This window comes from Phyllobates terribilis, unplaced genomic scaffold, assembly GCF_046119375.1.
Source record: "Phyllobates terribilis strain yellow unplaced genomic scaffold, ASM4611937v1 Scaffold_1__5_contigs__length_1240528914, whole genome shotgun sequence".
Classification (NCBI taxonomy): domain Eukaryota; kingdom Metazoa; phylum Chordata; class Amphibia; order Anura; family Dendrobatidae; genus Phyllobates; species Phyllobates terribilis.
The window spans coordinates 269,337,970-269,355,847 of NW_027362761.1; the positions used below are offsets into that span (position 1 = coordinate 269,337,970).

A 17,878-nucleotide genomic window follows, 5' to 3' on the forward strand; every position below is an offset into this window, starting at 1 on the left:
GGAGGGGTCCCAGGCACGGGGGGGTTAATCCACCCCCCCTGGGGTCAACTTCAGGTTGTCTAGTTGCATCAGCAACTGTGACACCTGAGTGACCCCGCTCGCAGGCGCTGCAGGGGCTCTTTCCCTCCATGTCACAGACGGTGTGACACGGGTCGGGAAGGAACTGTTTTCCATGTCACAAACGGTGTGACACGGGTCGGGAAGGGGTTAAAAAATAAAAACATTGGCCCCCATTCATTTCTGGTATTTTAAGTCACTTTTCTTTTTATGTCTTGTGATATTTGCAGACCATTTGTGCATCAAATTAATCAAAATAGCGCACGTAGTTCATGAATTTTGCACAAAAAAAAAAAAAAACGCTCTTTATTTTTGTCCAATTTTTTGGAGCAAAAAGTTACATGCGCCTCTAAAATGTTGCTAAATTTTTACACAAATGTACTCCAATCCCTTCTGCCCTTTGTAAGGCAGCGCTAGTCATCATACTGGGGGGGGGATACTCACTGCACCGGGTAAATTAAGCACACGTGCAATGTCCTTCCGGTATTTTCTCAATACAGCAGTTTATTATGTTATCATAAACCAATGTTCACACACATAATGTCCGCGAGCCTTTCCAGTGGCAGCTATGCCCACTTGGCTTCAGCAAACTATAACAATGTCCATATATCACAATGTCCATATAACGTACCACTTTTACCTTTTGCAGGGTCTTAACGGTTCCAGGTTTAGTTTGCCACCACTTTCACTTTTAGGCTTCCCAGGTGGGGGTCTCCAGCCCTCGTACCTTCGAAGGCTACTGGTATGTTTTCACTCATTTCCAGCCTGCGCCTTTCAGGACTCTTCAGCAAGCCTCTGCCTTCCAAGGCCACTAGCATCCACTCATAGGATCCAGGCTCAACCTTTCAGGCTGCCAGGCCTCACACAAACAGTGCCACACACACACACACACACACACACACACACACACACACACACACACACACACACACACACACACACACACACACACACACGGAACAGGCCTCATGCCTCTCACAGAACACACCTGTCTCCCATCAAGCAAGGTTTATATATGCATCCCGTGCACACACACACATACTGACAGGACCTTAACTGTGTGCATAAGGACCTGTGTGATGTCACGGTCATATGACCAGTCAGTTAAAGGGGAAGGTACATGGTCAGGTAAAACACATCCTGGACCATTTACAGTAATGCTAGCAAGCTGCTGCATTACACCTTCTTTGAGTGTTTTCACATACATCTAAAATTATGGTGGAAATTTTGTGACATTTTAGCAGATTGTGACTTTTTGTGCAAAAAAAGTTGCACAACAGGTCAAATAGAAGAATAAATATGATGGGCCCAATTCATTATCGCATTAGAGCCTTTTCTCTAGCTGTTGGTGTTTTTTATTTGCAATTTTTAATTTAATTTGCACCTTTTATTTAAAGCACCCCTGTGACGACACAGCTTTTCTTCTTAATTATGCCACATACGTTCCATAGGCCAGGAGAAATACACCTTTATTGTTATGTTGACTTTTGAACTTGTGTTCTTTGGTTGCTCAACACAGACTATTGTTCGTATAAACCTGAATGCTGATCACTTGAGCTGATAATTGGTAATTGATGAATGGCTGCTATTCACATCTTATATCAGCTCTTACAACGTATTGTCTGCCAGTTTTGCAATACAGGGACTCTGAACAATGGATGTTTGCTAGATATGTTAAGTACCATTGTAGGGTGTTTGCCAGCCAATATTGGGGGGATGAGCTGTGGATATTCGAGCATTGTGAATTAATGTGAACTATAAAAATGGGATCTCTGCGTCTGGTTTGATAAATTGCCACAGTGTACCATCCCCCTGTGTTGTCTGAGTAGTGTCCTGCCCACCGTAAAAGAGAGCGGGCATTCAATGGTATGAGCCCTGGTCCATATGCAGTCTTTCTAAAGACAGTCGGGTAAGCAGACAAGAGCACCCACAGACCCCAGTGTCGTCACAATCACTCCAGCGCTGGAGTGGTGTCTTCCCCAGTTTTCAGCACCGCTCCGGTCCCATGGTGCCATTTTGTGAGCCGGAAGTCAGAATCTCTGATCACATGCTCTCAGTACAAGTATATGAGGCCAGAACGAGGCTCTCATAGACTTGTATTGAAAAGTGACCTCCGCACCGCTCCATTAAACACTGAAACTGTGAACAGGTCACTTTTCACAGGAGACAGACGGCAGCTGTGCCATAAACCGTGGAGGGTGAGTATATGACAGTGGACTTACATTTAAAGCACAACTCCAGCGTTGCGATAAAAAAGACGCTAGAGTGATGCTTTAAGTTTATTTTATGTGTTCGCTGTTGTGGGTAGGGTCTGGAGTTTACAGATGTTTTCAGCTAATTCATCATTTGTGCCATTTTTAAAAGCTGCAAAACTTGGCATCGCTTGCACAACAATTAGATCCCCCCTCCATTGTATACCCTGCTGTACTGTCAGATCCTCCTCCCCCTCCATTGTATAACCTGCTGTTCTGTCAGATCCTCCTCCCCCTCCATTGTATAGTCTGCTGTACTGTCAGCGCCTCCTCCCCCTCCATTGTATGATCTGCTGTGCTGACAGATCCTCCTCCTCCTCCTCCATTATATAACCTGCTGTGCTGTCAGATCCTCCTCCCCCTCCATTGTATAGTCTGCTGTACTGTCAGCGCCTCCTCCCCCTCCATTGTATGATCTGCTGTGCTGTCAGATCCTCCTCCATTGTATGATCTGTTGTGCTGAGAGATCCCCCTCCCCCTCCATTGTATGGTCTGCTGTGCTGTCAGATCATCCTTCCCCCTCCATTGCATAGCCTACTGTGCTGTCAGATCCTCCTCTCCCTCCAGTGTATGATCTGCTGTGCTGTCAGATCCTCCTTCCCCTCCATTGCATAGTCTGCTGTGCTGTCAGATCCTCCTTCCCCCTCCATTGCATAGTCTGCTGTGCTATCAGAACCTCCTTCCCCCTCCATTGCATAGTCTGCTGTGCTATCAGATCGTCCTCTCCCTCCAGTGTATGATCTGCTGTGCTATCAGATCCTCCTTCCCCCTCCATTGCATAGTCTGCTGTGCTATCAGAACCTCCTTCCCCCTCCATTGCATAGTCTGCTGTGCTGTCAGATCCTCCTTCCCCCTCCAGTGTATGATCTGCTGTGCTGTCAGACCCTCCTTCCCCTCCATTGCATAGTCTGCTGTGCTATCAGATCCTCCTCTACCTCCAGTGTATGATCTGCTGTGCTGTCAGATCCTCCTCTCCCTCCATTGCATAGTCTGCTGTGCTGTCAGATCCTCCTTCCCCTCCATTGCATAGTCTGCTGTGCAGTCAGATCCACCTCTCCCTCCATTGCATAGTCTGCTGTGCCGTCAGATCCTCCTCTCCCTCCATTGCATAGTCTGCTGTGCTGTCAGATTCTCCTCTCCCTCCATTGCATAGTCTGCTGTGCTGTCAGATCCTCCTCTCCCTCCATTGCATAGTCTGCTGTGCTGTCAGATCCTCCTCTCCCTCCATTGCACAGTCTGCTGTGCTGACAGATCCTCCTTCCCCCTTGATCGCATAGCCCACTGTGCAGCAGACCAGAGATCTGACTAGAGATGTCAGTCAGCCCTTTCCCTCACAGTCGCTCTCTAGTCTGGCACATAACCAGCACCATGTGTCCTTGCATAACACAGATCACGCCCCCATCACGTGACAGCACAGCACAGCAGGCTCCGCGCTTCAGGCTGCTGTGAGCGAGCGGGCCACGTGACTTCCGTACACAGCAACGTCAGCGCGCCGCCATCTCTGCCGTCTTGACTGCTGGACAGACGCAATGGCTGGAGTGGGACGGCTGTTTTGCTCCGTGTGGAGTAGGTGTGTGGCGCCAGAGTTCCGAGTCCCGTGTGCTGCCTATCACAAGAAGGTAGCGTACATTGCACGGCTGTGTTACACGGTGTGAGGGGAGGTCACCGCTGAGCGGCTGGGGGAGGACAGGAGCTGTGTCCTGTCAGGTAACCGGCCATTGTACCGTGCTGAGGCTGCTGGCGGTGCCTATGGCAGGGGACTGTCAGGCGGCTGCTGCTGGTCCCCTATATCCGGGATTCTCAGTGCAGCGCAGCTGTGTTTTCTGTCGGGCCTGTGCCTGAAAGGCATAGTGTATATTGGGCTCCTGAGTGTGCAGTGTCCTCCACCTGCCCTGACCGCACTGCCTGCTCCTGGGGTAGAGGACTTCTATACCGAGGCTGCACTTGGTGGGACCAGAGATCCGCAGGCAGGCAGGGTCCCACTGTTGCCCCTCCATTATGCTACTTAGACTCTGATTAGAGTTGGATCCGTTTTTCTCTGAGGTGGAGAGAATGTTTCTCCATTGGTCAGTCTTCACTGCGTGGGGAATAGAGCGTCACAGCGCATGCGCAGTAAAGCTGCAAACTACACAGACTCACTGCGCGGGCCCCGCGGCCACACATGTACAAATGCGCACACACCCCACAATAATAGCGCTTGCCTGGACCAGTATTTAAATACATGGGTGGCGCCAGCAGTGACTGAATGAGAGAATCACACCCCTATGACTGAATACAGCAGGCAGGACAAAGTGTATATAAGGTTATAAAATCACGAGATGGTGGCCCGATTCTAACGCATCGGGTATTCTAGAATATGTATGCGGCCGACCGGGCGCGACTAATCAGCGAAGCAGTGTTTAAATGGGTTGTGCACTACTTTAAATTCAGGACAGCAGTGTTTTAAATTTCGCGCCAATATCGCTGATTGGTCGCGGCCGCACCGGGGAGCGGCGCTGCCTGTGCGGGTACTTACGCTGCGAGCAGCCGGGAGATGACCGGCTAGCGCCGGTCATCTCCCGGCTGCATCGCCGCTGACCTCCGTGCGGCAGATGAGCCGCTAACGGCCGCCATCTTGTTCTGAAATTCCGTGTCGCTGATTGGTCCGGAACAAACCAATGGGGGCAGTATACATAGCAACTAGGACGTGACATGTTCCCTTTAAGAGTGAATAATAACGGCAGTGCTCATAATCACTACCTTCATAAGTGGACATCAGAGTCCTGGTCGTTGGGATCATCATGGTCCCAGTGGTCAGACCTCCAGCGATCAAGAAGTAGTCCCCCATTCTATGGATAGGGGATAACTTCCAATCTTGAGAATACCCCTTTAAGAAATGGGAGGGACCGGAATGTAGTCCCATCTCCAAGATGGTCACCACATGTGAGTGCATTCTTTTTGTAATCTTAAACTATCCCTGTATCTCTTTTGTTGCCTGGAAAATCTTTGTTTAAATTGCGTTTTTTAAAAGTGTTTAGAAAAAAACCACACACCCAACTCAATTGTAACAGTGCACAAATACTGGTTATTCATGATTAACTTCTTCACCCCCCCAGCCTGTTTTCACCTTCTTGACCAGGCCAGTTTTTTCAATTCTGACAAGATGTCACTTTGAGGTAATAACTCTGGAACTCTTCAACGGATCCCACTGATTCTGAGATTGGTATTTCATCACAAATTGTACTTCATGATAGTGGTGCATTTTGATAACAGGCAAAACATTTTTGGCATATATGATTTGCGTTTATCTATGAAAATATAAAAAATGTGACAAAAAGATTGAAAATTTAGCAACTTTCAAACTTTGAATTTTTATGCCCTTAAACGGGTTGCCCGGTCCAAATCTATAAGTCTGCAATCACTTTGTGTGACTGCAGACTTATGAATCCCCCCAGCGCAGGCACTGGGTGCTTCAGTGATTCTCCGGTTTCTGACCTAGACCCAAGGGTGGGTATGATTTATACATACTCCCAGCCAGTGGGTGCGGCCTCTCTCCATACACTTGAATGGAGAGAGCCCACAGCCTGTAGTCGATTGTCAAGAATTCACATGATCCTGATTCCTCAGTCCACCCACTGTGATCTCTTGAGCAAACAACTCTCTGCTGCCCCCCTGTCAGCCGGGCAATTGCACGATTGGCCGGCGATCAATATAGAAGGCTGCAGGCAGTTCTCACTAAGTAGCTATCAGCAAGCTAGCAGTGAGCGTATGGCATACACACTGCCTTCCAACACATGGAATATGTTTATGCCCTATACTATCACTGATGGCCCACTTTAATATTATTTGCTGCCACCACCGACCAGATTTGAAATATAATACAGGCCTGATCAAATGCCTGCTTTCTATTAACGTATATGGCTTCGGGGGAGGAACGATTACAGGACAGAAGGAACAAACTATTAAATTTTATATTTAATCCAAAAGGGTGGCAGTGTTTATGAAAAACATACAAAGGTTTTTACAAAAGGAGACATTACAATACAGAATATATAGTTACACAAATAAAATGGGATTAAAGAGATCGCAGAGACGATTCAGTTAAGCTGGAGGGGAGGCGTTCCAATTGATTTGACTGTTATCGACCGTGACCCATGCTATATAAAATATATCCTCCCAGCATGAGTATGGAACCATCTTCAGCTGGGTCTTTTATGCTGAAGCTGGAACCTGTCCACAGCATCCCCTGGGATGACCTCGCGTGGGTAGTGACGCCATATTTTTTGTTTCAAATTTACCTTTCTTTAGAGGCTAGACATGAAGTGACTGCGGTTGTTTAATCTGTGTACTTTTGCATTACAGCTCACTGTAGGGTCATACAGCTACAGAAAATTATGCATATTGTTCCTTAGCTCACCCTGCCACTAAAAATGTGTCCCATTATAATCGGAAGCATAGAACTTCCGATATTCCATATTTAGTGTCGTGCTGGCCAGACTGTAGATTTGTTACGCAAAAGGGGGATGCCCTGGGGATGAGAGAGAATGCTTTTGAAGCCAGGAACTGCATCTTTCTCACCTACGTGTATATTTATCACAGACATGTGCCACTTGAGTTTGTCACCTCTCCTGTGTGCTGCGATTTGCATAGAGCTTCTTTTACACTGATGGTCAATAAGGGAGAGGTGGGGGGAGAGCGGTTTGGGAGAAATTCTTAATATTTCTATGACATCGACCATGCCCACGTTTTTTTTTTATGCCGTTCCGTGTGGTAAAAGTGATAAGAGCTTTATTCTTCAAGTCAGTACGATTACTGAGATACCACTTTTATATCATTTTTTTTTTTGCTTTGCTGCTTTTACACAATAAAAACTATTCTATATAAAAAATTATTATTTTTGCATCGCCTTATTCTGAGAGCTGTAACTTTTTTATTTCTCCGCTGATGAAGCTGTATGGCAGCTCGTTTTTTGTGGGACAAGATGATGTTTTCAGCAGTACCATTTTTATTTACATTCAACTTTTTGATCGGGTTTTATTCGTCATTATGATGAAAAAGCATAGTTATTTTGCCACTTTTTTTTTTTTTTTAATGGTGTTCACTGAAGAAGTTAACTAGTGCGACAATTTTATAGGTCGGGTTGTTCTGGACATGACGATACCAAATGTGTACTTTTTATTTGCATGAATTTACCTATTGGTATAATATTTTTCATTTTTTTTATTGTTATATTTAAGTTTTCCTACAATTTTTTATTTTTACTTAGTCCCTCTATTGGACTTTTATTAGTCTGATCACTGATATAATGTATTGCATTGCATTATACCTGTCAGTGTTACGCTGACAGAAGCCATTTAAACCATGCTCCTGGCATGGTCTAACAGGCTTGCTGTAGCTGGCTGACCCGGAGGTGGTCATGACGACCTCTGCTTGCCATGATAATGATCGGGCCTTCACGATGCCACCGATCGGATGTGAGAGGGAGCTCCCTTCATCTCCTAGCATCCCAAATGTGGTGATCGATATTGATTGCAGCATTTAGAGGGCTAAACAGCTGGGTGCGGGCACCGCTCCTGGCCGAGGCAGCCATATCGCAGCCAAGCTCTCGGCGATTGCTCAGGCACACCCATACATCTACGGTCTAGAACCCCTATCCGACCATGACGTATGGGTACATCAAGGGTTGCGAAGGGGTTAAGATGGTCATAACGATGCAATGTTCCTGTATTCCCCTGGAGTCACTGTAGATCCTTTAATCTGACGTAATTTGCAGCGTTCACCTCAATCCATATGGCATAAGTAAGAAGCAAAACTTGATTCCCTGCTGCCCTGACTCGTGGTATGTGCCCATGGTCTGTACTAGCAGCGTTTTGGATGCAGCTCACATGCCCTGCATCTAAAACACTGCGTTGTACAGTAGTAACACAGTGGATGGGATTTATAGAAATCCCATGCCCATTGTGCTTCTATTTGACGCCACGTAAACTCACGTTGTGGATTTACGAGCCGCATCCTGTCAACTAGCATCTCCGCAACAGAAATTTCCACAATAGAATGTATAGGATGCGATAACTCTGCATGTATTCAGTGAAAACATGCGGATTTACATGTGGGATCGGATGCAGCGAAAATATGCTGCGTCCAAAGCGCTGCTATAGCCTGATCATGGTCACATAGCTGACGAGTGCTTGTACCTAGGATATTGAGTCAGGCATCATGTGAAAGCTGAGATTGAATATGATGGCAATAGATAAGCTGCAGTCTTTATATATGGTTTGGCCTGACTTTTATCCTATATCTCTGGTAGTTAGTTTAAATAAAGCTGCAGGGTTGCTCTGTTTAATATTTGCACATCATGCCAGAAAGTCTGTGTAAGACCGCCGACGTCAGTGGTCGCGTGACCCGTCACATGATTAAATGACGTCACCGCAGGTCCTTTTTAGTCTACCGCGAGCTGCCGGCAAGCCAGGACAAGGACACCGGGGGCCAACAAGAAGGTAAGTATAATGTATATTTTTTATTTTATTCTTTTTTTTTTTACAGGTATTATGGTACCCGGGTCCGGAGGAGAGTCTCCTCTTCTCCAGACCCGGGTACCATCCGCACATTGAACCGCATGATATCGGCATGTTATCCGCATGTACAGATGCAGTGATGCGGATGTCATATGGTCCAATGAAAGTCAGTGGCGGCGAAAACACCGCGATTCCGCAAAATAATTGGTAGTGCTGCGGATTTTTCCGCAATGATAATCCGCAGCGGAAATTACCACGGCATGTGCACAGCACATGCGGATTATCATTAGGGCACATGGCAGACCTTCTACCAAGTGTTTTTTAAGCTTTTCTGCAGTGGAATTGCCGCTGCGAAAACGCTTAAAAAGCGCATAGTGGGCACACAGCCTCAATCTAAGTTGCCCCTGAAACCTTTCCTAGAGCAGCAAAGGGGACCTCTGGGAGTCTTTAGTGTTTATGTCCTTATTCTCCCCCTCCACCCCCCATTCTTCCTATATCTGTGAATTATTTTTTTTTTGTATTTGAATTCTAATTGTTATTTATATATTTTTTTGCTTGTGTAGTTCAGGCCTTGAGTTCTAATATTTACTGCGTAACAAGTTGGCAAAGCTACAATGTTTCCAGTCAAGGGCAGGGAAAACTCCTTTGACCTTCATTCAATAACGCGTTCTCTACTTGTATGTTAACAGGTTGTTGACCACTATGAGAACCCACGGAATGTTGGCTCTCTTGACAAGAACGCCAAGAATGTTGGAACGGGCTTAGTGGGTGCGCCAGCGTGTGGAGATGTTATGAAACTGCAGGTTTGTATCTCGTGTGTACGTCCTGTTACACAATGCAGGGCAGTGAGCACTGCTAGGTGTAATTCAGCAGTAAATGTTTCTTGCTGGCACCAGATTGCACTTCTTGTCCCTAAAATGGGATTATATAATATGCCCAGGGTCACTTAAGATTGTATTTGTGTGTCTGCAATATTTGGGTTACCTTTTATTCTGTGGGGTCAGTACAATTTTTGACGATGCCAAATGTATAACGTTGTTTTCCTTTTGACACCTTTTTAATTTTGTCGATGGATCTGTGAGGGTTTTTGTTTTTAGCGCAATTAGTTGATGTTTTAATTGGTGCATATTACTTTTCACCTTCTTTGTTACTTTTTATAAGAGATATACGGTAACTGATATTCTTCATCTTGCAGATTGAAGTGGATGCAAATGGAAAAATTGTCGATGCCAGGTTCAAAACATTTGGCTGTGGTTCTGCAATTGCTTCCAGCTCTTTGGCTACTGAATGGGTGAAGGGCAAAACGGTAATTATTATTGGCTCTTTTTATATTTCACTTTTGTGTATCATTTAGAGGTGTCCACCCCCCGCCCCTTTCCCTCGCCTCCTTGGATATTCACATCTTGTTAGTGACCTTGATGAAGAAAAACAAATTTGCTAATGCAAAATATTCTCATCAGTAATCTTGTATCATTTGATAGGTTGATGAGGCAATGACCATCAAGAATACCGATATTGCCAAAGAGCTCTGCCTTCCTCCAGTGAAGCTACATTGTTCTAGTGAGTATTTTATCACCATGTCTGTGAGGGATACTGGGAGGCAGGTGACGTACTAGCTTTCTACCCAATATGCATTCTTGTACTTATAATGGGCAACTGGGCTAAAATATCAAGGCTTATTTCAGTTTTATTAAATGCAGTTTCTTTCTGTTCTCCTTCCCTATTGATTTGAGAGCCCTTATTCATGCATTGGGAACTTAGGCTACGTTCACATGTGACACAGGTAATTTAGATGCAGTGACACAGAAACACAGAGCAGCCAGTACAGGGTTAATAAACAGGAGGGATTTATTGTAACAGGGTCAATCTCCACGCAGGGAGTAACGGGAAATATGGGGACAACAAGGGAAGTAGCAGGTAACAGGCTATAACTGACAATCCAGTGTTTGGCTAGATGTAGCAGAGTCGAAACGGTTTGTAATCGGCAGTTTTACACTTAGCTGACTCTTGTTCCCCACAAGGCAGTTGCCGGCTGATGCCAGTGTTGTTTTCTTCTGGCTTCCCCGCCTAAACAGTGCTCCGTCTTCTGGCGGCAGCGGGCGGTCTCCGGTTTTACCCGCTGAGCCCCTAGTCCATAACACACTGCACCTCACTTGCTCGGCTCCACGGACCCTGCGTCTCTTCTCCCTCTAGTCGGGCTTGACTCCCAATGTCAACTGCCTGCTTTCCCGCGCAAACCTCCTTTTTCTCCTTCTTCCTGGACACGCCCCCAGCTCCTCGGTCACCTGACTCCTGCGCTCTCGCTCTGGACACGCCCCCAGCTTCCCGGTCACCTGACTCCTGTGCTCACAGTCTCTTTCCCCTGCAACCAGATGCACGGCCCCGGCAGTTCCGGATCCTTCGTTCTGAAAGTACTTACACCCCGGTGTTCCCCCTTACACTCCCGCTGTCCTTTAACTTGCCATTCCACGGGCGAGAGTTCCTTCACCAAACGTTCACATTTTTGGACTTCCTGGACGATACGTTGCCATATAAATTGATCTTGTTCGTAACGGTGAGGAGGCACTCTTGCTGTTGTCCGTTCTGACCGGCGTAACTCAGTTTGACCGATGGGGGGGTGCAGGGTCACTTGGATTCCCAATCTCCGCCTGCCCGGTGGCTTCAACTGATGTTGTTCCCTCGCCGCCTGCACTGGGGACTGCAGGTAATCGAGTGCTGGGGCTCGGAGGTAGAATCAACAATTCTTCATCCACATCGTGGCTTGGGGCAACTGTGACAGGATCCTCTCTAGAAGCAGGTGATCCTTCTTCATCCTTGTCATCTTTAGACAGACAAGGCCGCAGCATACTACGATGAACCACTCTGGTAGGGGCTCCTTCAGCCCCCTCGGGTTGAATTTCATGCTCAGGTCCTTCAGCGCCAACCTGCGCTTCACTCGGTGCAGGGTCCGTTCCCACCGCCTACTCAGTTTGCCCCGGGGCTCGAACCAACACCCACTTCCCGGGCCTCAGAGCTGTCCCTCGAAGAAGCAATGTCTCATGATGTTTGAGCTCCCGAAACTTTCGTTGTATCAACTGTTGGAGGGTCTGCAGTCAATGCCGGTGTTCCCGGACCCAGGAAGACCTCCCCATCCGTGGGTAGTCCTCCTCGGGGTCCAGCTCTAACTCCGTAATCTCTCGCCCCTTTCGCCCGAACAATAAGGTATAAGGAGTGAACTCCGTCGTACTATTCACTCGGTTGTTGTAGACCCACACCAGCTCGGCCACAAACTCAGGCCATCGTACCTTCCGATCTTCCTCCAACGTGCGGAGCATTTGGATCAGTGTCCGATTAAAGCGTTCACAGGTCCCATTTCCTTGAGGGTGGTAAGGAGTGGTCCGTGTCTTCTCAATCTTGTACAACCGGCGCAGCTCTTCCATCACCCGGCCCTGGAAGCAGGCGCCTTGATCGGAATGGATCCTCTTTGGGCAGCCGTACACCCGAATGAAGTCTCGGCAGAAGGCCTGCGCAGTTGATTCGACGGTCTGGTCTCTGGTCAGGGTCACCACCGCAAACTTTGTGGCGGTCTGTCATTACTAGGCAATGTTCATACCCGAGATGCGCAACAGTCAAATAGTCGATCATCAGCACCTCCAAGGGGGCAGAAGTCACAGTGGATTGTATGGGGACCTGCTGCTCCGGGGGCTTAACCAGCTCACAGCTCCGACATCTTCGACAAGTGTCTTCTATTTTTGCTCGCAGTCGTGGGTGATACACCAGCCTCTGCAACCACTGAAATGTCTTCTCTGGTCCGAAGTGAGCCCCTCGTTCATGAGCCTCCTTAGCCACTATTCCGACCAACTTCTCTGGGATCACGACTTGCCAGGTGATCCCGAACTCTCGCAGTAGCTGTACCCGTCGGTACAGCAGCCCGTCTCGCAAACAAAGTCTCTCCCATTGTCCCAGCATTTTCAGCACCCCCGGGGACAGGGTACTCCTCTCCTCTCGACTGGGTACCTGTCTCAAAGCCCCCCATTGACGTAATTGGGCAACTTCTCTGTCAATCTGTTGAAGTCGGACCCAGTCATCTCTTGGCTGCCCTAGCCCTTGTTCTTCCGACATCTCTCTGATCTGTCCCAGCGCCGCGACCAGCAGTCCCACGAAGCTTCGGAAGCTAGGGACCTCATCCGTCTCCAAATATTCATCGTGGTCATGATCAGGATCATGTTCATATGTCACTCTGGAGAGGGCGTCGGCGTGAGTATTCTCTGTCTTAGACCGGTAGGCGATCTTATACCGGTACCTGGCCATGCGGGCCACCCACCGCTGCTCCAGGGCCCCCAATTTCGCATTCTCCAGGTGAGCCAGCGGGTTGTTATCTGTTCTCACCAGTACTTCGGACCCGAACAAATGCTCTGCGAACTTTTCGGTCATTGCCCAAACCAGAGCCAGCAACTCTAATTTGAAAGAGCTATAATTATCTGGGTTCCTCTGAGTCGTGAAGGGAGCGGCTGGCGTACGCAATCACGCGCTCTTTCTTCTCCTGTACTTGGGATAACACGGTTCCCTTCAGTGTGGAGTATGAATGAATGGTTGGGAGAAATCCCCATAGGCAAGTTTTGGGGCCTCGGTCAGGGCCACTTTTAGGGCACGGAAGGCCTCTTCCTAGCTTCTTCCCCACCAAATCGCTCGATTCTTGGAGCCCGCCGGCACTCCCTTAAGTAGCTCCAGCAATGGGTTGGCTATGCGAGTGAAGTTCTTCACGAATCTTCCGTAGTACCCGGCAAGTCCCAGGAAGGCCCGAAACGTCCTTCACTGTCTTCTTCGGGGTAGGCCACTCCTGTACGGCGGCAACCTTTTCCTGGGTGGGCCTGACTACTTCACCGGACACAGTATGACCGAGATATTCGATCTGTTTGCGGAACAGATGGCACTTCTGTGGCTTCACCTTTAGGCCATTACTCTGTAGGCGACTCAGTACTTGCTCCAGTCGCTGGAGGTGCTCCTTGAAGGTGGCGGCATAGACAATTATATTGTCAAGATAAATCGGTGTCGCCCCCCCCCCAAGAGGTGTGCAGGCCTGTGCGGGTAACGTGAGTACGGTTTGTCCTGGTGGTAAGGTGAGTGCCGTAGCTGCTGGTACTACTTATTTTCCCCAGGACCTTCCCTTCACTCGACATCTCCTGAGCCTGGGCGGCTCTGATTAATTGTTGGAAAACCCTCCTTTGGGGAGCTCGTGGGTCCCACTGGTCTAGAGGAATCTCCTTCGGCTCACTAATCAGGATTTGCCCGATCTCTTTCAGCACATTCATTCCGGGGGTCCACTTCCGGTTCCCCCCTCGACCAAGACGACCCCAGTTTTTTTCCCACACACTCGGATCTTCATCCATACCACCCTTGCGACCAGGATAGGTAATTGATTAGCTGCCGTGAGTCTAATTACTGGTCCCCATTCAGGCCGTGCTATCTCTGGAAATCGCTATTGAAAGTAGGCTTCTGTCATCGTATCTGTCATCTGGGATCCCGTGTCAATCAGGCAGTGAACAGCCCGACCGCTTATTTCGGCCCAGACAGTCAGGCTGGTGAAACTAGGTCCTTGAGACTTCCTCTTTTTCTTTCCCCTTCCTTAGGCTCCGGGCTGTGTCCCCCAAACACGGATCCCGTTTAACGGCTGCCGCGACAGGGGCCGCCCTCGGCTAGCACAGCCCCTGGCGTAATGTCCTGCGTCTTCGCACTTCCAGCAAGTCGTGTCTGTGTAGGGCGGCCTCACTCCTCTACGGAACTCTCCTGCAGGGCGAGGCCTGAATTCAATTCTTTCCCTGACTGGGGCAATTGATCCGGGTATCTCTGGTGTCGGTGCAGGGGTCTTCTTGAGACTGGACCATTCACCCCGCATCTCCTTTCGCATCTCTTGAGCCCATTCCAGTTCAGCTGCAGGCGGGGTGGGTACCTCGTTACTCCGGACCATCCCTGCCAGGGCCGCCACCCCCACCTCCTGCTCTCACACGTGCCTCCGCCCCCACTTCTAGAAAAGTCCTATTTGGGTTAGCGCGCAGGCGCTCCCGCAAGGACTGCTTCAGCTGCACATCTCTGAGGCCTGCCACAAATTGGTCCCTTAAGATCACGTCAGGGGGGCCCATTCCAAAATTCCCCATGTCGTCTTTTCTAGTGATATAGGCATGCACTCTCTGTAATGCATTAACATACTGCGTCACAGTCTCCCCCTCCTGCTGCACTTGGTGAAACAGCCGTATCCTCAGCTCTCCTACATTGGTGGGATCCCCATGCATCTCCTCCAATATCCGCACCACTTTTTCTACAGTATCCCGGTCATGGGGAGGGCGGTAAATCACGGAGTGCCGGGCCTCGCCGTCCAGGGACAGTAGGGCTATTTCGGCTTGCATAGCTGGGGTCATCGGATGCATACGTAACATACTCCTAACTCTCTCAGCCTAGTCCCACAGCATCATATTGTCCCCGGTGAACTTTGGGAGATTGCTGAGCATGGCCCCCAGCGGCAAGCTAGATCTAGGGCCTCCCAGGATGGACTGATCTGCAGTGTCTGTGTCTAAAGACTGCATCCTGCCGACTACGCCAAATGTGACACAGGTACTTTAGATGCAGTGACACGGGAACAGAGCAGCTAGTACAGGGTTAATAAGCAGGAGGGATTTATTGTAACAGGGTCAATCTCCACGCAGGGAGTAACAGGGGACATATGGGGACAACAAGGGAGGTAGGTAACAGGCTATAACCGACAATCCAGTGTTTGGCTAGATGTAGCAGAGTCGAAACGGTTTGTAATCGGCAGTTTTACACTTAGCTGACTCTTGTTCCCCACAAGGCAGTTGCCGGCTGATGCCAGTGTTTTCTTCTGGCTTCCCCGCCTAAACAATGCTCCGTCTTCTGGCGGCAGCAGGCGGTCTCCGGTTTGACCCGCTGAGCCCCTAGTCCATAACACTGCACCTCACTTGCTCGGCTCCACGGACCCTGTGTCTCTTCTCCCTCTAGTCGGGCTTCACTCCAACTGTCAACTGCCTGCTTTCCCGCGCAAACCTCATTTTTCTCCCTCTTCCTAGACACGCCCCCAGCTCCCCGGTCACCTGACTCCTGTGCTCGCAGTCTGTCTTCCCCCTACAACCAGAGGCACGGCCCCGGCAGTTTCAGATCCCTCGTTCTGAAAGTACTTACACCCCGGTCTTCCCCCTTACACACACACAGCATTTTTGCTCTCTTGGCAGTAGAAATGCTGTTTTCAAAATGCCCGTTTTCGTTGTTTTGGGGGTTTTTTTGTCACATTTTTTGCTGTGTTTTTGGGTGTGGATTACGTGTGTGCTTTGTCTACAGTACATGTTTAACCCCTTCACTCCATGGTCATTCTCCATTTTTTTCCCACTGTTTCCTCCCCTTCTTCCAAGAACCACAAATTTTCTATATTTACATCAATATAGCTGTATGAGCGCTTGTGTTTTTGTTGGACTGTTGAATGGCACCATTGATTTTATTATATAGTGTCCTGGAAAACGGGGAAAAAAAATCCAAGTGTGGTGAAATTGCAAAAATAGTGCAATTCCACAATTGTTTTTTGCTTTTTTTTTATTTACCATGTTCACTATATGGTAAAACTGAATTGGCAAAATGATTTCCCAGGTCAGTAGGAGTACACAGATACCGAACATGTATAGTTTATTTTTTAAGTGGTGGAAAAAAAAAAATTCTTGAAATTTGTATGAAAAACATTTTTTGCATTTGTCGCCATTTTTCGGGATCTGGAGCTAGGTGATGGCTTATTTTTTGTGCCCTGAGCTGACGTTTTTATTGATTCCATTATGGGGTAGATGTGATGTTTTGATCACCTTTAATTGCATTGTTTTGGCGGCTCAAAAAAAAAATGTAATTCTGGCGGTTCAATATTTTTTTTCTTGTTACACAGTTTACCAATCGGATTAATCTATTTAATATTTTTATTGATTAGCATCGCTGCGTTCAGAAATGTCCAATAATTTTTTTTTCTTTTCATATTTTTACATTTATCTTTTTTGAATTTATTTAATATTCCCCTTAGGAGACTTGATCGCGGGCTAGCGTTCACAAGACTTCTGCGGTCATGGCAATCCATCGGCGCCCTGCAATCACGTGACAGGGGCCCCGATGGATGGGATTTATGACTTTCTTCCAACCTACACTTGTTAAATCCCACTGTCACATTGACAGCTGGATTTAACTGGTTAACAGCTGCAGGTGGCACTCTGATCCACTCGCGGCTGTTAAAGGCATGTGATAGCTGATTAAATCAGCTGTCTTGTGTGGAGAAAAATGTGAGCTCGCATCAAAGGTAGGGCACGACATATGATGTAAATATACGTCATATGTCGCGAAGGGGTTAATAAAGTTAGTTTTACTGACCAAAACATTGGAAATACACTGTTGCATTTTTTAAGCCTTTTTTTCACTTTCTCATTGCTTTATGTGGGTGAAAAAAAATGCTGCGAAATATAGTGTACAAAACAAGCGCGTGCATGAGATTTCTGAAATCTCATTGAAATCTCATAGCTTTGCTGGTGCTGTAAAACGCAGCTTTTAATGTGCATGAAAAAAACGCTGCATGTGAACATGGCCTTAGTTTTACTTTCAGTGGATAAAAAATAGGGAAAATATATTATGTGCCAGAGATTTAATAGGTTTACCCTGATGGACCCAGAATGTCCATTATAAGACCCTCTGTTAGCAATCTCTGCTCCGGTTCGTAGAAGGGGCATGAGAAGTAATAGTTTTGTACGATGTCCATACGTTCTAATCCTAAAGAGATGCTTTCTCCTTATGAAGGATGTTGGAGCGGTGTTCCTCCTAAACAGCTGTTCCATGTCCAGTAAAGATTGATAAATCATGGCTCCATATGTGAAAAACTGAACTCCAGCCTTTAATGTAGAATAGGACACTGATCCTCCTTTAACCACTTCGCACCAGAGCCTGTTTTTGCCTTCGTGACCAGGCCAATTTTTTCAATTCTGACCACTGTCACTTTATGAAGCAATTACTCTGGAACGCTTCAACGGATCCCCCTGATTCTGAGATTGTTTTTTCGTGACATATTGT

The 17,878-nt window shown here is 47.7% G+C and overlaps 1 protein-coding gene across 1 annotated transcript in view; it reads left to right on the plus strand.

Annotated features, from left to right (window-relative positions):
• Positions 1-3,728: 3,728 nt before the first annotated feature.
• Positions 3,729-17,878, plus strand: part of ISCU (iron-sulfur cluster assembly enzyme) — a 30,785-nt gene continuing 16,635 nt past the window's right edge. The window contains exons 1-4 of the mRNA XM_073672323.1: positions 3,729-3,928; positions 9,493-9,606; positions 9,999-10,109; positions 10,285-10,363. Coding sequence (XP_073528424.1) covers positions 3,839-3,928; positions 9,493-9,606; positions 9,999-10,109; positions 10,285-10,363 — 394 coding nt within the window. The 5' untranslated portion in view covers positions 3,729-3,838. The remainder of the gene's footprint in view (positions 3,929-9,492; positions 9,607-9,998; positions 10,110-10,284; positions 10,364-17,878) is intronic.